The sequence below is a fragment of the Lynx rufus genome, unplaced genomic scaffold, assembly GCF_022079265.1.
Source record: "Lynx rufus isolate CCGP_SWC_20201006 ecotype Redwood Valley unplaced genomic scaffold, mLynRuf1.p SCAF_62, whole genome shotgun sequence".
Taxonomy (NCBI): domain Eukaryota; kingdom Metazoa; phylum Chordata; class Mammalia; order Carnivora; family Felidae; genus Lynx; species Lynx rufus.
Window position 1 is genome coordinate 294321 of NW_025814881.1, and position 27725 is coordinate 322045.

General features: G+C 37.6%; 1 protein-coding gene and 1 long non-coding RNA gene across 2 annotated transcripts; one reads left to right on the plus strand and one right to left on the minus strand.

Moving 5' to 3' along the window:
* On the minus strand, nucleotides 1–27713 carry LOC124500927 (ankyrin repeat domain-containing protein 26-like). Its single transcript, XM_047064792.1, has 9 exons — nucleotides 27430–27713; nucleotides 25417–25600; nucleotides 22372–23328; nucleotides 20442–20588; nucleotides 10853–11143; nucleotides 10098–10315; nucleotides 7735–7963; nucleotides 1990–2035; nucleotides 1–359 (listed from the first exon to the last, which is right to left on the minus strand). The coding sequence occupies exons 1-9, from the start codon at nucleotides 27711–27713 to the stop codon at nucleotides 226–228; spliced, it is 2490 nt and encodes an 829-aa protein (XP_046920748.1). The 3' UTR covers nucleotides 1–225.
* LOC124500922 (uncharacterized) lies at nucleotides 11959–18707 on the plus strand. The gene is made up of 3 exons (XR_006959660.1): nucleotides 11959–11997; nucleotides 12830–12930; nucleotides 18484–18707. It is a non-coding gene; the product is annotated as an uncharacterized LOC124500922 (long non-coding RNA).
* Nucleotides 27714–27725: the final 12 nt, after the last annotated feature.

The following is a 27725-nucleotide window of genomic DNA, read 5'->3' on the forward strand; positions in this document are numbered from 1 at the left end:
GTCTGATGTATGTCAAACCCTCTAGTGCTGGTTTCCACGTACAAAATGTGCTTAAAAGTTAATGAGATGCCAAGAAACATAGTTTAAAATATTATACAGATTTTCATTACACACATATGACACAAAAACATTATCCTTTAATCAAGATTTTTCCATATAGTGTGTTCAGTTGGGAAACAATGAAAATGTTTTGTAAGCACCCAGTAAATTTTTTCTATTTATTTTTCAAATCAGATAATTTTTGTTCAAAATCTGTACATATTCTCGTGATGCTTTCCATACTGGATCTTGATTTAGAATTGAATCATCAGTAGATACTAAAGGAGTTCTACAGGATCTTCGTTCAAATTCGGTAGCAGCTGAAAAGGAAAAGAAAGAATTATCTTCTGTCTCCAAAATACTTTTCACTACAAGTCCTTAAAAAAAAAAAAAAAAAGAAAGAAAGACGGGGCGTCTGGGTGGCTCAGTCGGTTAAGCGGCCGACTTCGGTTCAGGTCATGATCTCGCGGTCCGTGAGTTCGAGCCCCGCGTCAGGCTCTGTGTTGACAGCTCAGAACCTGGAGCCTGTTTCAGATTCTGTGTCTCCCTCTCTCTGACCCTCCCCCGTTCATGCTCTGTCTCTCTCTGTCTCAAAAATAAATAAACGTTAAAAAAAATTAAAAAAAAAAGAAAAGATAAGAAAAGAAAAAGAAAAAAAGAAAGTTGGGGCCTTTATGAAAAGGTGTCAAGAAAATTGAAAAATAACTATGTACAACTGCAATTTGAAACCCAAGATTAGTATTAAATATATTTTGCTCAGGGTTGCACACTGAATGAATTGCTATTGTGGATAAATATCAGAGTTTCTGTTTTTTTCATTACAAGGTGAAATTACAAGATGAGGACACAGTCCACCCTGAACAATCATAAACTATAAACTGAAAAATCAAACAGGCATTTCCAAACATTTCTGAACAGGACCTTCCTTGATATACAGATGTAAGTGACAGGTATAAAACACAACACTACTGGAACATACAGAAGGGACATCCCAGTTTTGCATCAATATTGTCTGCTTTTTGGTGAAGGTGATATGTAAGCTGACACCTGAAGGACAAGAAAATAGTATGCTCGGTAGAGTGAAGAAGCACATAGAAAGAGCTAGATGTGAGGAAGAACACTTGTGCAATTATGAGTAGTTTAGTTTGACAAGGTGCTAGAGCAAAGCAGGAGAGTAGGGCAAATAGTGAGACAAGGCTGAATAATCTGGCAAGAAGCAAACTGATTTGGGTGTTTTCATTCCATGCTAAGGAATTTGAAGTTTTACCCAAGGGCAAAAGCAATGACAAAGTCAATGAGTGAAGATTGAAACCTGTTACCTGTCAAGTGACAGCTATATGACCTCTACTTACTTAACCAAGCATTACTAAGACGACTTTGGCTTTTTGGGTCTTCTATCACTAGCGGAAACAACAATTTGATAAAGCACACCTTTTCTGAGACTTGTGCAGGTTGACAGTTCCATAGGGATGGCACCAGTGAAGGAAGATTATCGCCAGAAATAATAACAGATATATAGACTTAGGGAGATTGAAAAAACTTCTTTAGCGTTTATTTATTTTTGAGAGAGAGACAAACCACGAGCAGGCAGGGGCACAGAGAGAGGGAGACCCAGAATCTGAAGCAGGCTCCAGGCTCCGAGCTTTCAGCACAGAGCCCTCTGTAGGGTCTGAACCCACCTGAGCTGAAATCAGTCGCCCAACCGACTGAGCTACCTGGGTGCCCCTAGACTTTTGGGAGATTTTAAAAGAGCTATGGAACATGAGGACTAAATGAGGAAGAAGTGTGTTCTTCATTATGCTCATGCTTTTACATTTTTTATTAGATATGTACAAAAAAAATGTGAATGCAGTATCCATTATCCAAACAATGGAAAGGGATGCCATTTACTATTTATAGTTTATTTCAGAAATCAATGATATCTAACTTCATACATTTTTGGAAACATACCTTCTTCTAGTGCTCTGGTTACTCCTTTGTCCAACTCCCGCTGCATCTGAGAGAAGTCAAATATTATTTAGAATGTGTAAGGTAAACAAAAGACATTGTAGGAATTATATATAGCTTACGACATGTGGTCTTGAAACAAAACTTGTAGAGATTAAACCAAAGTTAGGGATTGCTTACATAGAAAGACAATCACATGAATAAAATAAATTCCTACCTATTTTATGTTAGTTTTAGGTAATGGAGAACAGATACATACATACACACACGTATATATGTGTGTATATATGTGTGTGTGTGTGTATGTATACGTATATATAATATGTGTATATTATATATATATGTGTATATATATATATATATATATGTATAATGCTATTTAAGTGAATCTGATAAAAAGCACAATTAATATTGATCTATTAAATGTGTATAATCTCTGAAAGGTGATGTTTGATCTTACTGGTACATAACAGTTTAAACAAGAATCATATTGTATACTGAATTATTACTTGGAAATGATTAGAAAACCTGCCATTTATGAAAGTTTAATCAGTTTTTTACCTGAATGAATTGTTCCTTAAAATGGGCTTTCCATTCTTTCACTTTTAGAAAAACAAAATTTGAAGGAATGCTTTTGCTACTAATTTTTCAGGACTGACTCTTAAATACATATAAAATGAAGAAAGTGGGACTGTCATACTGTCATGTGGAAAATTCTACTGGCAAAAAATTGAGTGATAATATTTTGCTATCTGTATTATGACTAAAACACTTATTTCTTTTCATATGCACACAAAGATTTCAGAAAATCTCTTTGAAGAAAGGAAAAATAGAGGGTTGCAACAGTTTTCAAACTTAGCTTCTGATTTATAACTTTCTCAATTAGAGATAAGGAAAACAATATACAATTTTCAATTGTAACTTTGTTTCCTTTCTCCAAATTAGGACCAAGTTTGGAAACACTTATTAAAGTTATGGTTATCTACTAACTTATGAAATGTGTACGAATATTTCCAACTACAGGTGACCCTTGAATAACACAGGGGTTGCGGTGCAGTCAAAAACCTGCATATAATTGTTTCATCCCCCCAAAACTTAATTACTAATCGCCTACTGTTGACCGGAAGCCTTACTGGTAACATAAACAGTCGATGCGTACATGTTTGTACAGTAGAATAAGCCAGGGCAAAAAAATGACATTGAGAAAAACAGAAGGAAGAGGAAATACACTTACAGTACTATAGAGTATCCAAAAATAATCCATGTGTAAGTAAAGTAGGCCCTCACAGTTCGAAACCATGTTGGTCAAGGGTCAACTGTATATTACAACTGTTCCTGTCTAGAATGTTCTTATTTAGATCTTTCTTATACAAGGTAGCCTCTCCCTGAATGCCCCAAACGGGCCCCAAAATAGCGTACTGAACATAATCAACACTGGTGATAAGGATTCCAATGTCTTTACAAATGTAGGTGTGAGGACAAATGTTTTGGCTGACATGTTTCCCAATATTTTCAGAGACTGTTTTCCCTAATACCTTTTTTTAATTGAAGTATAGTTGACAGACAATGTTACACTCATTTCAGTATACAAATTCAGATTGGACAATTGTAGACACTATGCTATGCTCACTACCGTACGTGTAGTTACCCTCTGTCACCATACAACATTAATACAATATTATTGACGATACTTCATATGCTGTATTCTTCATTCCTGTGACTTACCTATTTTATAACTGGAATTTGTACCTCTTCCTCCTCTTCACCTATTTTGTCCTTACTCTCTACCCACCTCCCCTCTACCAACCACCAATGTGTCCTCTGTAGTTATGATTCTGTTTGTTGACTTGTTTGGTTTTTTTATATTCCACATGTAAGTGAAATCAGATGGTATTTATTTGTCTTTCTCCGATTTATTTCACCTAGCATAATACCCTCTAGGTCTATCAATGTTGTCACAAATGGCAAGATCTCATTCTTTTTGATAGCTGAGGTATATTTCATTGTATACATATTACACATCTTCTTTATCCATTCATCTATCGATGGACGCTTAGGTTGCTTCCATATTTTGGTTATTGCAAACAATGTTTCAATAAATATAGGGGCGCACACAACTTTTCAAATTAGTGTTTTCATTTTCTTTGGGTAAATACGCAGTAGTGGAATTAATGAATATCTATTTTTAAGTTTTTGAGGAACCATAACACTTTTTTGACAATAGCATTATATTCAGGCCTTATAAAATGAATGGGACAGCATTACTATACCAGACTTATAAAATTAATAACTCAATACCAGATGATGGGGGAAGGCTTTATTCAAACAATTTTATATTACCATTAATAAATTCGATATAAAATATAAACCACGTTTTTTACATGACATGACTTAAGGAACTACCAAGGTAATGTTGCATCTTTTCCCCAAAAGCTCTGTTCCTAAATATTTACCTCTGTGACCTTTATGTTTATTTCTAGGTAAAAACTGTGTTTCGATGGTGAAAATAGCTTTCAAGTCCATGAATGAGGACACATGTGTACCTTTATGTACACCTTTCCATTTATCAGAAATATAAGAGGGTGAGAAAATTATACACAGAAAAACTATATATCAGCAAATTTTAATTCAAAGAACACTTTTAGAGAATTTTTAATTAGAAGGATTTTCTCAATACTGTTAGCATTCAAATATGGCCCACAGAAATCTAAGGTTCAGTTGGGGACACTGCAGGATTGAGGGACAAGGAAGTCACAGCCATAGCCTCCATCTCTCCTTTAGTTAGACAGCTCTACTTCTCTCTGTTTTACACAATACAGTTTAATGCAAAAAAATTACGTTCTATTCTTAGAAAAAAAATTATTTTGAAGGTATTAAAATCACTAATTTAGTCAAAATCCCGAATTTTGCGTAATAGACAAAAAGGGCTCAGAGAGAGTGTTCTTTGCCTGAGGTCATGAAACCAACTAGATGCAGACCAGGAATACACTTCTGGTCTTACCAAGCCTAGAGTTCTATGCCAGTTACTTCCTCATAGTCAGGAAAAATATGTGTATTTTAAGTATAACTCAGAGGAAATGAATACATAAAACTCTGTCATGTGGCTCAATAATGTTTAGGTATGAGGCACACAATAGTTGCTCTCTAACTAAATTACAAATTTTAAAGTCATGAATAAAAATAAAGGAACAGAAATTATGTTAACTCCTTTTAGTAGCAGTCAATTTTTAAGCACAACTTTTTTAAACGACAGGACAGAGAACTTGAGAGAGAAAATCTTCAGGTGAAGCAAGCAAGCTGAAACTGAGGAAATTCTTCCTGAAAGAATGATTTATTTCTTCCAAAGAAATTTGGTTTATCAAAATCAATCAACAAATGAGTGAACCCATGGTGTGGTTATTTATAGCAAAATTTAAAACCCAACAGATTTCTCTTTCCCATCTAGCATGCTTCTGTCTAACCTCTCATCATTAGTTGGTATGTACAAAAGACACAATTCACTTTATTTATAATTGAAATCCAGTCAGAAATAATAGGTGAACCTTCACTTCTCACATTTGGACTTCTCTCTCTCTCCCTCCCGACAGGAAGGGAGACTTACCTAACGGGTGAATTTGGGAGAAGGAGCTAAGCAGTGCTTATGTGTTTCTGAGTCTCCTCTTTGAAAAGATGTGCCTGCCCACAGTAACATGAATTTGGGTCTGCTCTCAGCTCTGTGGTAAGCACCCTGCCCCCCGGGGTGGGTGTCAAGCATTTGTTTCCTCAATTGACAACTGTGTGGGGAAGTGCCCAATTTGGGAGGAAGCCCCGTGTGGCTAACATAACCTAAATCATATCCTCCAATTTGTTAGTGTGTATTAGTAATAAAGCTACTAAGTTTCTCTCCGTCTCCCTGTCTCCTGTGTTCTGAATTTAGAAAGAGAAGAGCAGTGTTACTTGTCGCCTACCCAGTGTCACCTGTCACAGCTCCACCAAGAAAAATGACTAGACAACACTTACAGAAACATTCTCTTCTTCCTTGACTTCATAACTAATGTACATTGTTCAAAAGCAACGCCCACTCAAAAGAGAGAAAAAGTTGAAAGAAACCATTTTAGAAACAAACATAGAAAGTCAGACAAACTGAGGACACAGAGGAATACCTTCCAAATGAAAGAACATGACAAAACCTAAGGAAAAAGAAAACTAACAAAACTAAGAAAAAAAAAACTAAGAAAAAAAAAACAGAGATAAGTGATGTACCTCATAAAGAGTTCAAGGTAAAGGTCATAAAGATGCTAAGTGAACTTGGGAGGAGAATGAATGGATCCAGTGATAACATCTACAAAGAGATAGAAAATATAAAAAAGAACCAATCAGAGCTGAAGGATACAATAACAAATGACAAATACACTGGGGGAATCAACAGCAGATAAGAAGATGCAGAAGAACAGATCAACAATTTGCAAGACAGGGTAGTAGAAATCATCCAAGCTGAAAAACAAAAAAGAAAAAAGAACTTTAAAAATGAGACTAGGTTAAGGGACCTGTGGGACAACATCCAGTGTAATAATACTTGCATTCAAGGGGTTCCAGAAAAAGAAAAGAGAAATGGGCAAAGAACTCATTTGAAGAAATAAAAGCTTCATTTTAAAAATTCAAATATTTGCTTGATTTAGCTATTTATAAAATGCTCTACAATCGCTCAGCAAGATATTTTATAAAAATTGAAACAGAGGTGCTATGAGTCAAAAAAAAAAGGAAAAAGAAAAAAGAGTGCCATAAGTAAGAGAGCAATTAAAGATGTATTCTCATGTAAGAAAATAGCAAAAATTTAACTTAAAAGAGAAATTAACCTTTTTAGTGTTACAAGTTGATTTAATTCATAAAAAAAGGACTTACCATGGGTTCTTTTTTTTTGTTTAAAGTAGCCTCCATGCTTAGTGTAGAGCCCAATGCAGGACTTGAACTCATGACCCTGAGATCAAAACCTGAGCTGAGATTAAGAGTTAGACGCTGAAATGACTGAGCCACCCAGGCACCCCCTTGGATTCTTTTAAATAGTAAACATTCATATGTCGTTAAGTGTTTGGAGGACGATCATTCACTGACATACAGTGGTGCAAAAACTGGATGATAGCAAAACCTTCAAATGTTTATGAACCACTGCCAACCGAAAATAAGTCCAAGCATCTAAGTGTACCTGTGGTCAACAGGCAATAACATTTACTTTCTAAAATCAAATTTAAATGAAAGGTTTTCAAGAAATTTAACATGGATCAGTTTAGTTATATTTATTGAATACAGTTAATACTAGGTGTCTCTTGTGGCGCACCTGGGTGGCTCAGTTGTTTTCAGTGTCCAAATCTTGATTTTGATTCAGGTCATGATCTCATGGTTTTGAGACTGAGCCCCACATTCGGCTCAGTGCTGAGCATGACACCTGCTTGGGATTCTCTTTCTCCCTCTCCTTTTGCCCCTCCCCTGCATGCACTCACTCATTCTCTCGCTAAAATAAAATAAAAATAAGTATCTCTTGGAAATGGGAGATCAAGGGACTAATATATATATATATATATATATGTGTGTGTGTGTGTGTGTAAAATTTATATATATATAAAATTTACCTCAGTTCTTTCTTAGCACATATAATTATGACTTTTACTTCGTATGTATTAGTTAGTTAAACAACTCAGAATTTCACCAAATTAAAAGCAACAATTATATCAGATATCTGAAACCCAGAGTAAAACAGATAATATAACTAACCTTCCACAAGGAAGTCTCCCAGTAGGCATATGACGGCCGTGGGTTTAAGGTAGGAATCACTAAGTTTCTTCCTGGAGTAAGGTTTCCATTGAGCACTGAATTATTTTCAAAATGTCCACAATAAGGTGTTTCCAGGCTGAGGCTCATAGTGAGAGTCCTGAGTGAAGTTTGATGCTGCTGTCTCTCCTCAAGAAGTTTTGTATTGCTCTCTGACAGTCTCTCATTAGTCCTGTGAAGATTAAAAAACACAAATACATTTTCTTTTTCCCTAAATCATTCCTAAATGACTTACATCTTTTTAAGTTTCCATAATAGTAAATAGCATTTGCCATTGAACAGTGTTTTAACACTGAACATGTGATAGAGCACACCTACTATCTAAAATTATACTTTTGTTTTGTTTTGTTTTGTTTTTTAATATATATGAAATTTATTGACAAATTGGTTTCCATACAACACCCAGTGCTCATCCCAAAAGGTGCCCTCCTCAATACCCATCACCCACCCGCCCCTCCCTCCCACCCCCCATCAACCCTCAGTTTGTTCTCAGTTTTTAACAGTCTCTTATGCTTTGGCTCTCTCCCACTCTAACCTCTTTTTTTTTTTTCCTTCCCCTCCCCCATGGGTTCCCGTTAAGTTTCTCAGGATCCACATAAGAGTGAAACCATATGGTATCTGTCTTTCTCTGTATGGCTTATTTCACTTAGCATTACACTCTCCAGTTCCATCCACGTTGCTACAAAAGGCCATATTTCATTTTTTCTCATTGCCACATAGTATTCCATTGTGTATATATACCACAATTTCTTTATCCATTCATCAGTTGATGGACATTTAGGCTCTTTCCATAATTTGGCTATTGTTGAGAGTGCTGCTATGAACATTGGGGTACAAGTGCCCCTATGCATCAGTACTCCTGTATCCCTTGGATAAATTCCTAGCAGTGCTATTGCTGGGTCATAGGGTAGGTCTGTTTTTAATTTTCTGAGGAACCTCCACACTGCTTTCCAGAGCGGCTGCACCAATTTGCATTCCCACCAACAGTGCAAGAGGGTTCCCGTTTCTCCACATCCTCTCCAGCATCTATAGTCTCCTGATTTGTTCATTTTGGCCACTCTGACTGGTGTGAGGTGATACCTGAGTGTGGTTTTGATTTGTATTTCCCTGATAAGGAGCGACGCTGAACATCTTTTCATGTGCCTATTGGCCATCTGGATGTCTTCTTTAGAGAAGTGTCTATTCATGTTTTCTGCCCATTTCTTCACTGGGTTAAAATTATACTTTTAAAATTGTTCTAAAGAAATACTTATGTTTCCAGGGGGATCCCTAACTAACCATTCAAATTAGGGAAGGGAGAGAAGTGGCTATCAGTGATGTACATGGCTTAACGAATAATACTTGCTGTCTTCTGGAATGGCTCTACTGACAACATCCTTCAGGATGCCAGTATATATACACACTTATATTTAGTAAACCTGTTTACAGATATAAAAATAAACCATCCCTCAAAGACATTTTCAAGCGTTTGCTTTCACCACTCTTGTACATTTCACTTACTATCTCAAAGAAACTGAGCATTTGACACCGAGGAATCACTGAGACCAACCATCTCTAGGGGAGATAGTAGATGGCAGACGTGTGATCAGAAAGAATTAAAACAGCTACAGAGGCAATTAGCTTATAACAGTTACCAAGGCACTGGAGGCAGAATCTGCCCTTTCTGTCTTCAGTCTTCCACATACCTCCCTCCCACCACGGTGCTCTTTTTAGCCACTTTGGGAACTCTACTCCCCTTCAGCCCTGTGTGAGTCTTTCTGTATTTCACATGTATGCCATTATGTAAAATAGAAAAACCATAAAGGATAGTTTGTCTCAAGGCCCACTCTAGTAATAATACCAAAGTTCACAATCAAGAGAATAAATGTACCAAGCTGCCAGGATGAGTAGTAGTAGTACTTGACCTTTTAGGTTAAAGATGTCATCTTCCAAAAATGAACTCATCGGCATTTCTATTTAGGGTACTTCTGACAAGCAATTTTATAATAATATGCTTCTAAATGAGAAAGCTTCAAACAATGCACTTGAAGACTAGCAGATCCGATCAATGGAAAATATACAGGGTGGGGGGTGCGGGGGTGGGTGGGAGAAGAGGTCCTGTAAAACCAAAAAGAAGAGGAGGGATGCAAACTGTCCTGGACTAACATTTCAAAGGTAAGTTCATTTAGAAACATCATTTTCCAAAATTACACGATGTAGTTGGCTTTCACTTCCTACTCATCTCATGATCTTGGCTCCACAGAAATTATGCTTTAGAGGCAAATGAATAAGCTAAATTTCTTGTCTATGATTCTGTTTTGGCTTACCTGTTCAGCTCATTTCTCAAGGACTTTCTAACTTTTAATTCTTCTAGGTAGAGTTGCCTGTAGCTTTCCAACTCTGTTTTAGTAGAATCTTCTTGAGACGTCTTCATTGTAGAGACCTGAGATTCCAGATCTTTAATTCTAAGTTCCATTTGACTTCTCGTTGAAGCATGAGCATTTTCTCTTAACTGGTCCAAGTTTTCTTGAGCTGCTGCTTGTGCCTAAAGCAAATTGACAGGATAGTTTTAAAATAGCTATAATCTGAATAATTAATTATACCTGTTTCCTTTAGTTCTGAGTCAATGATTCACAGAGCAATTTTAAAGGAAAAAAAAAAGCCCAAGTGTAAAATATTTATCATCAATGTCAACTGAATTAAATATGATTTATAAAATTAAAGTTCAATCATTCTTGTATTAGTATTCACGCAATCTGATAATTCAAATAATAGAATCAATGACAAAATTTTAAAAGTCAACAATAAACTTAAGAATAATCCAAGTAGAGTGCAATTTTTAAATCATAAGTTTTCTTTTCCTCTTCATACTGAGACTAGTTGTTTAAATCATCATTTTTTCTTATCCGCTCGATTTAGTAGGAACAATGATGAAAACTGAAATCTTTAAAGGGAGGAACAAATGCCTCCAGAAATCTACAAATTTCCATAAAGCAAGTAGAGGAAACCCGTACAATACATCTATCCAAAATGTAATTTGCAGTGAAATGAACGAAAGCACATTACAGATCAATCAATTAACCTGTAAAAACAGGTTGACTTCGTGTAATTTTTGTACTATGTCCAGTCGTGCTCTTTCTTCAATCTCCCGTTTATACTGTTCCACTTGACTGCGTTCTACCATATTCATTTCCATAAATTGTTTCAATTTTACTACTTCTCGTTGTAACTTCTTGTTATTGCTCTCTAGTTTTTCACGTTCTTCTTCGAAAGCTTTCATTGATAATAACTCTTGTTGAAGAATTTGATTTTTTGCATCCAGGTGTAGACATTTTGAAGATGTAGTTTCCAGTTCTGTTGTAAGGACATCAGCCTGCATGGATAAAACACTATAGTTTGGAAGTGGAGTGGAAAGAGTCTAACTCAAAACTACGATCAAAATTTGTTTTCAGATTTTAAGTAATCTCTAAGCCCAGTGTGAGGCTTGAACTCACAATCTCAAGATCAAGAGTAACTGAGCCAGCCAGGCACTCAAAATTTTAAATAAACTCATTTGCAATAAAATGTTACCTGTCTTAGAATGTGGAACCTTAAACAACTCAGAACATCAAGAGCAAACTTAAAGCCATCAGGTGTTACTGAAATAGATCTTTGCTATCATTGTCTTTACTACACAACATTTGCACTTGATTCTATACTTTTATTTTTCTATCATTCTTTCATATCTTTCTTTCATAAATAAGTCCCCTCTTAGGAGAAAGTCTCTTAGCCCTTCCCCCATCTTAACACTCCATCATTTTTAAAGAAGTTTTAGCAATATCATTTTGACTTATGTTTGCCCGCGTCCAAAAATACGTCCCAAGATAAGACTCTGAAAATAAGACTCTAATTCGTGAATCTATAGGTAATGATTCTAATGCCACGGCCTTTTTCTGAGCTGCAAATGTTTTAATGCTAATTTGAACTGCATTCCCAGGAGAAATGATTCTCCAGGTTAAGAAATCACATCTCCCAGTATAAAACTTTAATTGGATAATCCACATATTTTTGAGGCAAAATAAAAACTTATTTCAATACTGTTATCTTGTAATCCTTTGTTACTTTCTAGAAAATAAGAGATCATACTAAACAACAACAACAACAACCACAACAACAAAACTGGCTGGAGTTTCAGTGATGCTGAGTTGGAAAGGTCTTCCATCCGTTACATAGGATTGGTAAGACAAGGTGAGTGGATGTGGTCGTTTTATAAATTTGTTGATACTTCTGTGAACATCGCTCCCCTTAAATATATGCTAGCTTCAGTAACTGGTTTCTAGTGAACAGAATATGCAGAAGTGCTGTGATTTTTAAGGCCAGCTTGGAAAATGTGATACAGCTTCCATCTGACTTTCTTTGTCTAGGGAAGCTCACCCTTAGAACCCAGCCACCACGTTGTGAGGAATCCCAGGCTACCTAGTGAGTCTTCATGTAGATACTCCAGCTGAGACTAGCCAACGTCCTAGCCAAAGGCCAGCCTCAACAGCCAAACACGTGCACGAACAAGCCTTTAGATGATTCTAGTCTCCAGCTTCCAGTTATGCCAGCTGATGCCAAATGAAGAAGAAATGAGTTGCCCTACCCTGCTTTGCCTAAACTAAAGATTGGTGAACAAGATAAATGCTGTTTTGAACTACTAGGCTTTGAGGTGGCTTATTATGCAGCAGTAAATTACTACCACAGATACTGATACTAAAACCGGTGTGCTGCTATTGAAAAAAACCTAAAACTAAACTTCCTTTGAACCGGGAGGTAGGTGGAACCTGGAAAGATGTAGAAAAGCATAAGAATGAGACCCAAACAGGGCCTCCACAAGACTCTTAGTGGAAGCCTGATGGCCTGTGAAGAGGCTGACGGCAAGGGTTTCTAAGCAAGTGAAGAAAATGACACTGGAGGAAAGGGAAGTCATGTTACAAAATACCTGAAAGTAAAGCGGATAGGAAAGAGAAACTAAAGAAAGACTATGCAACTGAAAGGAACCAGGACTTACTGGGTTCAAGTATCTGTTTCTCATTTACAGCCTCTCTACATGTGGAACTGGCAAATAATGCCAACGTGAAGAAATGGTTTTTGGGTTACGAGAAAATCCAGGGTGCTACCAGGAAAACAGAAAGATTCAAGGTATGCCTCCAATTTCTTTAGGGATCTTAAGACTATAAGATTTTTTTTTTTTTAAAGAAGGTTCCAGGGGCGCCTGGGTGGTGCAGTCGGTTAAGCGTCCGACTTCAGCCAGGTCACGATCTCGCGGTCCGTGAGTTTGAGCCCCGCGTCAGGCTCTGGGCTGATGGCTCAGAGCCTGGAGCCTGTTTCCGATTCTGTGTCTCCCTCTCTCTCTGCCCCTCCCCCGTTCATGCTCTGTCTCTCTCTGTCCCAAAAATAAATAAACGTTGAAAAAAAAATTAAAAAAAAAAAAAGAAGGTTCCACACCCAACATGGGGCTTAAACTCAGCACCCAGAGATCAAGTGTCACATGCTCTACCAACTGAGCCAGACAGGAGCCCCAAGAGTAGACGAATTTTAAAGGCATTGTCACATAAGAGCTTCACAGGAAACCTGAAGCGAAAAGCTGATCTCAAAAGGACTTGGGAGGGTCGCTTTGCTACAACACGGCATGAAATCCAGTACTATTTATAGAAAACTAAAAAAGGTAAGAAATTTATTGTAGCAAACATACTATTTGCTAGCTTGGACTACGAGAGACCAAATCGTGCAAAAGGAAAAGAGGCCTTTGGGTCTTAGAAGTCCCACAAGGAGGAAGCAGGATGAAAAAACAGCTGCAAATACAGGTCATTCCTTATGAAAAGGAAGGAACCAAGAAGTCAAAGAGTAAAGAAAGGGAAGAGACATGGAGAAAGTATTCCCGTGGTTAGGACTAAATCCTATCTTAAGAACTGACAGCATGCATCAGGCTATATTTCAAAACTCTTATGGACTAGGGTGCTTCCTATCTTCTTTTTCTGAATGGGAGAGTCTTCAGCAGTTGAGTAGAATGTTGCATTTGTGAGTGGTAAATAACTGTCTCTTTCGTTCTCAAGTCCTCATATTGAGAACACTTGCACTCAAGGGGTTATACTTTAGATACCATAACCCAGGCAGCTTATCCCCACTGCACCTGATTAAGATGGTAAGATCTTGGACTCAAGCCCTGAACCTGATGCCATGATAACTGAGACTTGCAGGAGGTATTGGAGGGGGAGGGGAGTGAATGTATTTTTCAGGTGGGAGGAATACAAACATTTGTGGCCAGTGGGTAAATTATACTGCTTTTTAAAGGTGTCCATAGGTTTCAAATATTAATTCCATAAAAAAAAGACCATGGAACAACCTTAGTGGCTTGCTCCTAATGAACAGAATATGTGAATATGATGCTGTGTGTATTCCAAGCCTAGGTGACAAAAGGCGATACAGATTCTGCCTTGCTCTGTATCTCAGGCTGCTTACTTGGAATCTAGCTCCCCATCTAGTGAGGAAGTCTAGGCCACAAAGAGGGTCTAGGTGTGTCACTTTAAGTGTTTCTGCTGCCTCCTGAACTGAAGTCCCAGGCAACAGCCAGCATCAACAACCAGATGTTAGTGAACAAGTCTTCAAATGGATCCAGCCCCAAACCTTTCAGTTGCCCCACCTGAAGCTGAGCGGGGCAGACACTAGCTGTCCTGGCCACGCTTTTCCTAACAGATTTGTGAACAAAAGAAATCTAACCTTTGGGGAGTTCGTTAAGAAAGAAACAAAAATGATAAATGGAACAGTGGATGAAAAAAAAAGAGATAAGACACATAAACTTGTATAGGAGAAGTTGGTCTCCATTAAAGTAGGATGTAATAAATGTTAAGATTAATTTATTAACAACCAACAGTGCTAATGAGAAGAAGCAGATAACTAGAAGCAAGATCTAAGAAGTTTTTCTCTCAGTTTTTCCCCATTTAGGATCATATTAGCTGTTCATTTTCCATATATGGCCTTTATTATGTCGAGGTATGGTTCCTCTAAGCCTACTTTGTTGAGGTGTGCTGCTCTTCAAAACATCCATCATGACCATATGATCTTGTCAATCGATGCAGAAAAGGCCTTTGACAAAATTCAGCACGGTTTCTTAATAAAAACCCTTGAGAAAGTCGGGAGAGAAGGAACATACTTAAAGATCATAAAAGCCATTTATGAAAAGCCCACAGCTAACATCATCCTCAACGGGGAAAAACTGAGAGCTTTTTCCCTGAGATCAGGAACACGACAGGGATGCCCACTCTCCCCGCTGTTGTTTGACATAGTGTTGGAAGTTCTAGCATCGGCAATCGGACAACAAAAGGAAATCAAAGGCATCAAAATTGGCAAAGATGAAGTCAAGCTTTCACTTTTTGCAGATGACATGATACTATACATGGAAAATCCGATAGACTCCAACAAAAGTCTGCTAGAACTGATACACGAATTTAGCAAAGTTGCAGGATACAAAATCAATGTACAGAAACCAGTTGCATTCTTATACACTAACAATGAAGCAACAGAAAGACAAATAAAGAAACTGATGCCATTCACAATTGTGCCAAGAGGCATAAAATACCTAGGGATAAATCTAACCAAAGATGTAAAAGATCTGTATGCTGAAAACTATATAACGCTTATGAAGGTAATTGAAGAAGATATAAAGAAATGGAAAGACATTCCTGCTCATGGATTGGAAGAGTAAATATTGACAAAATGTCAATACTACCCAAAGCTATCTACACATTCAATGCAATCCCAATCAAAATCGCACCAGCATTCTTCTCGAAACTAGAACAAGCAACCCTAAAATTCATATGGAATCACAAAAGGCCCCGAATAGCCAAAGTCATTTTGAAGAAGAAGACCAAAGCAGGAGGCATCACAATCCCAGACTTTAGCCTCTACTACAAAGCTGTCATCATCAAGACAGCATGGTATTGGCACAAAAACAGACACATAGACCAATGGAATAGAATAGAAACCCCAGAACTAGACCCACAAACGTATGGCCAACTCATCTTTGACAAAGCAGGAAAGAACATCCAATGGAAAAAAGACAGCCTCTTTAACAAATGGTGCTGGGAGAACTGGACAGCAACATGCAGAAGGTTGAAACTAGAACACTTTCTCACACCATTCACAAAAATAAACTCAAAATGGATAAAGGACCTGAATGTGAGACAGGAAACCATCCAAACCCTAGAGGAGAAAGCAGGAAAAGACCTCTCTGACCTCAGCCGTAGCAATCTCTTACTCGACACATCCCCAAAGGCAAGGGAATTAAAAGCAAAAATGAATTACTGGGACCTTATGAAGATAAAAAGCTTCTGCACAGCAAAGGAAACAACCAACAACATGAAAAGGCAACCAGCGGAATGGGAAAAGATATTTGCAAATGACATATCGGACAAAGGGCTAGTATCCAAAATCTATGAAGAGCTCACCAAACTCCACACCCGAAACACAAATAACCCAGTGAAGAAATGGGCAGAAAACATGAATAGACACTTCTCTCAAGAAGACATCCGGATGGCCAACAGGCACATGAAAAGGTGGTCAACGTCGCTCCTTATCAGGGAAATACAAATCAAAGCCACACTCAGATATCACCTCACGCCAGTCAGAGTGGCCAAAATGAACAAATCAGGAGACTATAGATGCTGGAGTGGATGTGGAGAAACGGGAAGCCTCTTGCACTGTTGGTGGGAATGCAAATTAGTGCAGCCACTCTGGAAAACAGTGTGGAGGTTCCTCAGAAAATTAAAAATAGACCTACCCTATGACCCAGCAATAGCACTGCTAGGAATTTACCCAAGGGATACAGGAGTACTGATGCATAGGGGCACTTGTACCCCAATGTTCATAGCAGCACTCTCAACAATAGCCAAATTATGGAAAGAGCCTAAATGTCCATCAACTGATGAATGGATAAAGAAATTGTGGTTTATATACACAATGGAATACTACGTGGCAATGAGAAAGAATGAAATATGGCCTTTTGTAGCAACGTGGATGGAACTGGAGAGTGTGATGCTAAGTGAAATAAGCCATACAGAGAAAGACAGATACCATATGGTTTCACTCTTATGTGGATCCTGAGAAACTTAACAGGAACCCATGAGGGAGGGGAAGGAAAAAAAAAAAAAAAAAAAAAAAGGATGTTAGAGTGGGAGAGAGCCAAAGCATAAGAGACTGTTAAAAACTGAGAACAAACTGAGGGTTGATGGGGGGTGGGAGGGAGGGGCGGGTGGGTGATGGGTATTGAGGAGGGCACCTTTTGGGATGAGCACTGGGTGTTGTATGGAAACCAATTTGTCAATAAACTTCATATAAAAAAAAAATAAAAAAAAATAAAAAAAATAAAAAAATAAAAAAAAAATAAGGAAAAAAAAAAACTGAACATGCTGTTTTCAGTGACAACAAGATATTTCATGGAAGAATTTGAGAAGCAATATCCTAGTAGGGGCCAGAATGCCTGGGTCTGAATTCCCAGTTCTGCTCGTTATGAGCTGTATGACCTTGAGCACACTACCTAAAACTTCCATGTCTCAGTCTCTGCATCTGTAAAATGAAGGTAATAATAGCACCTACTGGGACACCTGAGTGGCTCAGTCGGTTCAGTGTCTGGCTCTTGATGTCAGCTCAGGACATGATCTCAGGGTCATGTAATTGAGCCCCACATCGAGCTCTGCATGGACAGCAAGGAGCTTGCTTGGGATTCTCTCTCCCTCTCTCTCTCTCTCTCTGTCCCCTTTTCTCTCTCTCCCTACATGCCCTTCCCCACAATCTCTCTCTCTCTCTCTCTCTCTCAAAATAAAGGTCCTTAAAAAAGTTATCTCAAAATAAATAATAATAGTATCTACCCCACTGGGATGTTGGGAAGATTAAATTAGGAAATAAGAGATGAACAACTTAGAAGGGTACGTGGCACATAGTCAGCTCTAAGCGTCTGCATTTAGCATGATTACTGTTGCTGTATTTTGCGTTCCAATACAATGTGATAGTTTAGGCAGGTGGCCTGCCAATACAAGTGTTGCCCTATACAAATTATACTGAAGTTATTCTTCATTCCACCGCAAGTGGCAGCAAATGGGGAGCATGAGGCCCAGAATCTCTCCTCAGTACTTCACACAACTTTCGCCAATGCCACTAGCGAACAGTACTTTTTCCATTTATAATCCTTTTAACTTACTTCCTCTCTATACCACTCAGTGGACAATGCTCACAGACCAAGGTACAAAGAGCACCTCCTTGACTGAGTAGTAGATCCTTTACATGACCATCAGAGGCAAGGGAAAGCCACTGACATGGAAATAATCGAGTCTTGCTAAACTAAAGTTCCTCAATCATTTCACGTCCCTACTGTTTACGTTACGCTGCTTTAACATGTACTCTGATGAAGAGATTAAGGCTTTGTGGTAAAAGCATATCAGAAAAGCTGTCCCCAGATCTTTGCAGTTGGTAAAGTGTTATAAATCTGTAAATCCCAGTTCTGGCTGTGTAAGGAAGAAAGGCAAATTTAGAGAGCTTTTTCATAGTGAGAGGGAAAAAAAAAACCAAACATTTGATTGAACATTTCTCCTCTATTTGATTAAGTGCTTTCATTAATAGTTTTATTTATATAAGTGTGTGTGTGTGTGTGTGTGTGTGTATAGATATACACACATTTTTTTAACATTTATTTTTTGATAGAGAGCACGAGTCTGAGTGACGCAGAACGTGAGGGACAAAACGGATCCAACAGAGGCTCTGCTGACAGCAGAGAGTCCGATGCAGGGCTCAGTCTCAAGAACGTGGAGATCATGACCTGAGCCAAAGGCAGACTCTGATAAGACTGGAGACAGCCAGGCACCCCTCAATTTTGTATTTCATTTCTTAGCATACATTTAGAATAAAAGCTTTGTTATACCAATGTTTCCAAGAAGAATTTATTGATACGGCATAAAGCACTTAATTTTATCGGAAAAACTGTTAAGTTAAAATATTTTCAATTTATACAAGGATAAGTACCACACGTATCAAATATTATTATCCCTTAAATTTATACTTAGGAAGGCGAAATTACCTGTCATTAAAAAAATAAAAACAACGTCAAATAAAGAACTATATTGTTCTGCGCAGGCTAGATGACAAGTGTCAAGAGAGTTAAGGCTAATGGGAGTTACAACAGTCAGAGAAAGTTCATAGGAAAGGAGACTGTGAGACAAGTCTGAATAACATAGGTTTAGGCAAGAGGAACAGAAGCTAAAAAGACAGCATGAGTAACGGCGGGGAGATGGTGAAATCAACCCAATTAACTCAGAGGATAAAATCTGATGGCAGAGACATTAAAAACAGGTGTCCACACAAGAACTACATGAATGTTCATAAGCAGCAGTATTAACAGGCAAAAAGTGGACACAACCAAAAAGTGGTCCATCAACTGATGAATGAACAAGGGCCTTAGCCCACAATGGAGTACTGTTTGACAATAAAAAGAAATGAAGCACTGATATAAGCTGTAACCAACACAGATGAACCCGGAAAACATTAAGTGAAGCTAGCTAGTCCCAAGGGACCACACGTTGTGTGACTCCATTTATATGAAATATTCGCAAGAGGCAACTCCAGTGAGAGGCCAAGTAGTAGACTGGTGGTTGCCTGAGGCTGGGGGCAACGGGTAAGGGTTCCCTTTCAGGGTCAGGAAAGCATTCTACTTGATGGCAGTGATGGTTGCACGAGCGTACACAGAGACAGTGAACTGTGCGTGTCAAATGGGTGACTTTTATGGGATGTGTATTGTACCTCAAAAAGGCTTTAAAAAAAAAAAACCCAATGGCAGGACACAGATAATGTTCTCAATTCTCGCTTTTGGGCGTACATACTATACATGATCTGAATATTTCAGATCATGTGCTTTGACAACATGTCTAAAAGGCAAAGAAAATGAAGGAAATGCCTAAGTTCAAGTGGTTTGTTAAGTGATCTTTCTGTACAAGTCATCCTGAAATCAATACAGATTCTTCCCAAAAGTGAAGATGAGAACTAAGACAATTCTCTGAAACATCCCATTAAACATTATCTTCTGATTTTATCCAGCTTGCCTCATCATGGTAATAGAGATATCATTAAAAAACATTGTTTAGCAGGGGACAAAAGTCTCTTGGGGCACCTGGGTGGCTACGTCAGTTAAGCGTCCAATTCTTGCTTTCAGCTCAGGTCATGATCTCACGGTTCATGAGACTGAGCCCACGTTGGCTCTACACTGACAGCATGGAGGCTGCTTGCGATTCTCCCTCTCTCCTCTCTCTGCCCCTCCCCTGTTAACATGCACGCACACACTCTCTCTTGCTCTTTCTCTCTCAAAATAAATAAATCAACTGTAAAATAAGTTTTACATTAAGAAAGAAAAAAGTTTCTCAATTTCTGTGAGGAAGGAGACAAAAGCCTCAACTTTCCTAACTATTACAAGAAAAAAACGTATAACGCAAATAGTAAAATGAAAGTCAGAGTGTACGAAATAAATGTATTGTAAAGATACTAAAATCATAATCAATTAATTATAATGAGAATACAAAAGAAAGCGGTCCATGGAAGTTCGTATCCTAAAACACCTTATATTATTTAACCAGCTATAAGTTAACTGTTGACAGGTTACATTTACTACATACTTGACTTCTGATTCGACCTAATTTCTTCTTGAGATCCCGTCTCTCATCTTCCAGACGAAGATGTGATATAACCTCCGGGGAAGCGTGTGACATAGACTGTTTCTTCAGAGTATCAGCCAGTTTTTGTTGAAGTTCTCTCACAACTACCTAATAAGACATTTCTGTTACTGATTTTCTAAATCATCTTATTATTAAATTATGTTAATAATAGACAACTCTACCATGCGTACTTTGAGAAATATCACCACATACATCAATTCACCTTCTTTTATTTTTTTTTTAATTTTTTTACCGTTTATTTATTCTTGAGACAGAGAGAGACAGTGCATGAACAGGGGAGGGGCAGAGAGAGTGGAAGACACCGAATCTGAAACAGGCTCCAGGCTCTGAGCCGTCAGCACAGAGCCCGACACGGGGCTCGAAATCACGGACCGGACCGTGAAATCATGGCCTGAGCCGAAGTCGGACGCCTAGCGACCAAGCCACCCAGGCGCCCCAATTCACCTTCTTTTAGCAACACATACACATTCCTGTTCACTGAATTCAGTTAAAGAACAAAAGGTGTTATCTCCCTGCCTAGTCAGGATGATGTCACTTAGATAATGAATTCAGCCTCACTATCCATTCTCCACTGGTGAATTTGCAAAGCTTCAAAACCTACAGAAGTCTCAAAAAGAAATGGGGACATAGTGGGCACAGCAGTCGTAAATTCTATATTATGAAAGGGTTTCTCTCTTTTTTTATTGCAGGCTTAAGCTACCGTCAGAATTCCTCACATATCCAATCCTCTGCTCTTATCCTTCTAATAGACTCCTATCTCGGGAGTAAAGTAAAGTCATTCCAATGGCCCCTGCTTCCACCCCCCTCCCCTGACCTCAGCTCCTACAGCTCTCTCCCCTACTCACTCCATTCCTGCTAAACAAGAATCCTGCAACCCCTCCTTGGTCTGAAAATGGAGATCCAATGCCAAATTAATAAATCACAGAGAGATACAATTCTCTTTGTACTGGACAAACTTATGCCCACATGACAGTAACTGAGCTTCGAAATGAGCAAATTATTTGTAAAAATATTTAAAATAAGTTATAAACAGCAGTGGGAAGATTACTCAAACATGGCTTTCCTGACACTCACCACAGTTGTCCCAAATTATGATGTAGTGTAAAGTAGATGCCTTTAAAGAATTAAGAGGTTGTAGGAACACATGATTTGAGACTGAAAATTGAAATTTATGTGAATAAAAATAAAATCATACCAACTTAAAATGTATAAAAAGCTACCAAAGGAAAAGTACTACCAGAAAGAGCACCTACACTTCATTTCATCTGGGAAATCTGAAGTGACTGTCCAGTTAACTCAATTAATTGGATCTAAGTTTCAAAATACTCATTTTACCTTTGAGCATTTTCATTTACCAGCTCACCACAGTAATAAAATGCGGTGGCAAAGATTACAATTATTATTGTAGGGGGGGCCTGGGTGGCTTTCTCGGTTAAGCAAGCAACACTTGATTTCGGCTCAGGTCATGAATCTCACAGCTCCTGACTTTGAGAGTCCTGTGTCGGGCTCCATGCTGGCAGTGCAGAGCCTCCTTGGCATTCTCTCTCTCTGCCCCTCCCCAGCTCATGTTCTCTCTCCGACTCTCTCTCAAAACAAACTTAAAAAAATATTATTATAGCAGTATAAGACTATCATCTAGTAACAGTTTATAACTTAACCTCTTAAAGTTTCATAGGTGACATAGTATCTGTACTCAAATCAAAACACCTCTCAGGTCTAATTTTTATTTGCTGCATACGAGTTATGCTTTTTGTTGATTTATAGTCTTTTTTTTTAATATTCAACTAGATTCACAAGTCAGCCATAATCAAATATTACCTGAGTTTTCTTTCTGGAAATCTGAAAAACTGTTATCTTTCTGGATACTTACTTCTAATTTTCCTTTCTCATTTTTATACTTATACATTCTTTCTTTTAAATGTTTACATTCATTGATTAACTCGTTATTTCTTTCTCCCAGCATAAGACCCTGTTCTTCACGTTTAGCTTTAAGGTATTTTTGGACATTCTGAAACTGGTCTTGCATATTAATCACTAGCTTTTCTTCACTGTCAGCGTGGTTGTGAGCAGCATCTAGTTGCTGTCTAAGCAACATATTTTCACTTTGTAGTTGAGATAACCTTTCCTCGAAGGATTCCTGCTTTGCAATGTATTTATTCACTTTACTTTGTTCCTTCTGATACATGTGTTCAATTTCCATCTTCTGGCATTGTGTTTGGCTTAGGTCCCTTTGTTCACATTCTAAAACTACAGTCTTTTCTCTGAGAGCATCTTTTGTGTGATGGAGCTCAATTTCCAGGGCGTTGAATTTACTTTCATCTTGAGAAAGTTGCCGAGAAAGAAGTTCATTGTTATCTTGTAGTTTAGACACATCAAAAGTCATCTGGTCCTGTAAGTGACCATCTTCATCTCTTGGTCTCTGGAAAGCAAGTTCTAGGTCTCTTCTTGATGTCTGACTCTGATCATGATCGTGCACAGCAGTAGCCAGTCTAGCACGGTATGATTCAACTTCTGCTTCCAGGCTCTCTTTCTTTTGTTTTTCATTCTCCAGTTTAGACTTCAGCATCGTAATCTCAGCAGTCAGAGCATTAAGCTGTCCACTATATCGGAATATTGTTTTTGATAATGTTTCCTCATTCTGCTTTATGGTCTTTTGAAGATTGTCATTCTTTTCCTTTACACTTTCAATGTCTTCACAATATTTCGTTTCCTTTCTCTGGTTCTGATTTTTTATGGTGTCTCTTTCCAGTCTTAGCATGGCGATTTCATCCTGCAACATGTGGTTTTTATGCAACAGATCTTGCATTTTCTCACGACTATCAGAAAGCTAAGTAAAACAAAGGACATTTTCAGATCGCATTCAATAAAGTGACATTATCATGCTTTTCTTTGAAATTAAAGCATAATCTATGTTTAAACAATGAAAAGGTTACAGGAGGTGCCAGGGTGGCTCAGTTGGTTAAGTGTCTGACTCTTGATTTTGGCTCAGGGAATGATCTCACATTCTGTGGGTTCAAGCCCTACATCAGGCTCTGTGCTGACAGTCAGGAGCCTGCTCAGGATTCTCGCTCTCCCTCTCCCTGCCCCTCCTCTGCTTGTGTTCTCTCTCTCTCTCTAATGAATAAAGAAACATAGAAAGAAGAAAGAAAGAAAGAAGAAAGAAAGAAAGAAAGAAAGAAAGAAAGAAAGAAAGAAAGATTACAGTAAGTGAATATCCAACTGGAAAAAAATGAAGCTGGCTCCAAATCTCAAATTTTATGCAAGCATAAGTTCCCAAAAGTTCAGAACTTTAACTGAAGATAACGAAGGCATGAAAGTAAAAAAGAATTCGTGAGAAGTTTTCAGAATCTCAGAATTGGAAAAGCCTTTCTCTGATTTACAACAAACCAGAAGGCCTGAAATAAAAGATTAATAACTCTGACTACACTTAAAAATTGAGTTTACAGTAGATATCAAAAACACAGCTACCCCACAGTAAAATCGTTAGCTCTGCATCTACTTGGACAGATTAAATTTCCTAAAATACTTTTCTTTCTGAGAATATTTCATAGATATCTACTTTGCTAACATTTCTATAGTCAGTTATAAGAATAGATCTATTGATAACTGAGAAATCTAGGCAATGTATTATAATATAAACACTTCTCCATATATCAAAGAACTCATTTGGTTATCACAATTCTAGAATGGAGACATTAAAACGGTGAGCTGCAGGACTCTCCCCAGGTCTTCTCACTCCACAACTAGTGCTCTTGCACCAACCACTGCTACTTCTCTAGTGTAAATACACAAATATGAAAGAAGTCTTGGATTTCAAACTGCTGATAGGAAATAAGGTGAAATTTATACATCTCTTAGAAAATCATGAAATTACTGCTGCAATACCTTGTATTTCCTCTTCATGTTGAAAATAGTAATAAATATAAAAGAGGGGAAAGACACTCCACTATTTTATTAGGAATAAAATGCCTATCAATAAATTGTCATTAAGTGTATACCGTAGCATACCATTGTTTTCAAAAGTTCCTTGTAATGAAAGAGGACGCTACTTGAAGCAAACTGTTACTTTTCTCAAAAGTAGGAGACTTGATCCAAAAATATGATCTGGGAACTGGCTATACTCGTCCTCCTGTCCATTAGCAGAAGTGTTCAACTGATCTATTAATATATCAAGGCAGTGAAGTAACTGTTCAAAACCAAAACACATGTTGCTAGTAGCAATAGTTTTGAGATTAGGGAAAGCTCATCGATTCCTACAGAAAGTAATACAAGCCTCTCCTTTGGATGAGGACATTATGAATGTCACTAGTGGTTGCAGACAAATGCATTTAATCAAGAATATTATTTTATCCGATGAAACAAAAATGCCACCGTCCCCCATGCCCCTCCCCAAAAATATATGTGCTCTTAAAACCCTCTATAGTTTCCATGATGTACAGTGTTGGGTTTTTAAAATTTATATATACATACATGGAGAAAAAGTAATAATAATTAAAAAATAGAATGTATACAAATACGTACACACATGTACTTCAAAATGACTAAAGAAGATATTTCAGAATTCGTTTTCTTATGAGCCATTTCTAGCACCTTTTGCTTGTAAAAGTGATTGTTTAGACTTCCATCTTGTAATACTCTGGCCTTCTGTTCTGGAGAAAGTTGCCACTGTCACTGCACTTTTCTACAACCTGGAGATACATTTCATCACGATTTTGGTCTCATACCGTTAAAAAAAAAAGTCAAAAGCTGAAGAGGAAAACTTTAAACAAATGTTCCAAGGAACATGATCCCATGTTTTAATTTATTTTATACCTAAATAATATATATTGAGTCCAAGGGATACCATAAAATATATGTATAATACACTATATAGTATTGATGGAAACATACAATTTTTTCTCAAAAAGTAATTTACCTGATTCAAATGATCTTTTGCGGCCTTCAATTCCATGTTTCGTGTTCTAAGAGCGAGTTCAAATTCTTGTTTTGTTTCAACTTCTTTCTGATATTGGTCTTCTATTCTTCTTAACTTCTCCCTAATTTTTTCATACAACATCTCAGCATTTCTTCTTTTTTCTTCCTCTTGTTTTAAAGTAAATCTGCAATTTAATGTGCTTATTTTAAAATTTGTTTTGTTAGAAATAAAAAGTTCCTCTTATGATCTGGTTCCATATATGTTGGCTTACTGTGCAAATGAAATTTCTATGTTCTCACGTTTTTATTTTTTTCTTTCTAGGGCTCATGTTTTTAATTTGTCACTTCAATCTCTTCCAAAACATATAAACCATTGAAAAGAAGCAAGGACAAAGCGTTATGCAACTTAGTTACTTTTAGTCAGTAATAACTCTGGTAGATGTTGTAGGAAAGAAGTTTGAAATTATTCAAGAAAGTGAGAGTTGAAAATTACCCCTTTTCCCACAGGTATAATTATTCCTCCACAGGACAGATAATTCAGTTACTCATTAAAAAGAGAAGTTGCTGTTTAGAAACAAGTTTATCAATTCACTGGAAATACGATTTCCACTTGACGAAACATTACAGGTACCTCCAAATACGATGTGAAGTGTAAGAGAGCATCTGCGGATGTTGTTTACACAACATACACGTGCAGGTTACTGTCACCCAAGACTAGACTAGCAAGTCTAATATCTGTTGCCCTATACTTTTTGTTTCTTCTTCCACAACACTTGCAACTTACCTTGTTGATGATTACCTACTTTATGAATCACTTAAAAATCCCTTCTAGAACAACACAGGATACATATCAATTAAGTAAACAATAGAGAGTAATATGAGCTTTCAGCATACACTTTTGAATTAATTTTATCTACCTATGACAGAGATGTTGGAAAAACTTATCAGCAATCACTTTCCGTATCACTTTTTTTTAAATGTTTATTCATTTTTGAGAGAGAAAGGGAGAGCCCATGCAAACAAAGGAGGGGCAGAGAGAGAGAGAGGGAGACAGAAAATCCGAAGTGGGCTCTGCACTGACAGCAGAGACCTCAATGCGGGGCTCGAACTCACGAACCCTGAGATCATGACCTGAGCCAAAGTCAGATGCTTGAATGACTGAGCCACCCAGGCACCCCCATTTTCCTTTGTTTAAATTTTTTATTGAGGGAGAGATGACACAAGTGAATGAGGGCGGAGAGAGAGAAAGAGAGACAGAATCCCACGAGGGGCAGAGAGCGAGGGAGAGACAGAGACAGAGAGAAGAGGGGCTCACCCGAAGTGGGGCTCGTGCTCACCCAAAGCAGGGCTTGAGCTCACCCAAAGCCGGGCTCAAACTCAAGAGATCATCCCCTGAGCCGAAGCCAGATGCTTAACCAACTGAGCCACCCAGGCACCCCCACTTTACCTTTTAACCCCTGCATGTTAAGAATCCAATGGAATCAATTTTGGGGAATTTTACTGTCTTGAGAAAAATGACCATTTTATACTCTGTTGGTAGGTACAGAAATTAATATAAGCTTTCCTGAGAGCAATTTAAAAATATGGATCAAAGACCTTTTTAAAATTTTTTATACTTTAACCAAATTATATTATATTGAAGAATTTATTGCAAGTAACCAGAAATGTAGGAACAGATTTATATAAAAGACATTCTTGACAGCACTAATTAAAATACAGAAAGATGAAAAACAAGCAGAATTCAATCTGTTAAATAATGATGTTTCTTGGAGTATGGTGGACTTTTCCATGGCCATTACAATTGCGATTTGGAATAGACATTAAATTATTAGAAGTATTCACTGTTAAGAACGTGCTGTGTTATTTCCAAGAATCTCACACTTTACAACACTAAAGAAGTTTTCTTTCCCGGAAAATCCTATAAGGTTAAGTTTGCAGTTACAAAACTGCCCCTACACATCTGTCATACAAAAGTAAAGAGTTCAAATATTTCTTTAAACCCGAGATGCTATACCTCAAACTGCATACTTCACGTTCCCATTCCACTTTTTGATGCTCTAACCATGATGTCACGTCTTTGGCTTCTTGTAGCTCGTTTTGTAGTGCACTAACCGTTTTTTCCATTTTTTTAATTTTTCCCGTAAGTCGTTTACAGTGATTTTTGTTAAGTTTCCTTAATCCTTCATAGGAAACAAGTATATTTTGGATTTTTAAGAAGCCAGCAGAATCTGCATCAGAGAAGAAACAGAAACAGAAATAAAATATATGAGTACTTCTTGCATATACAGGATGGTGCATCTTCAATTCACT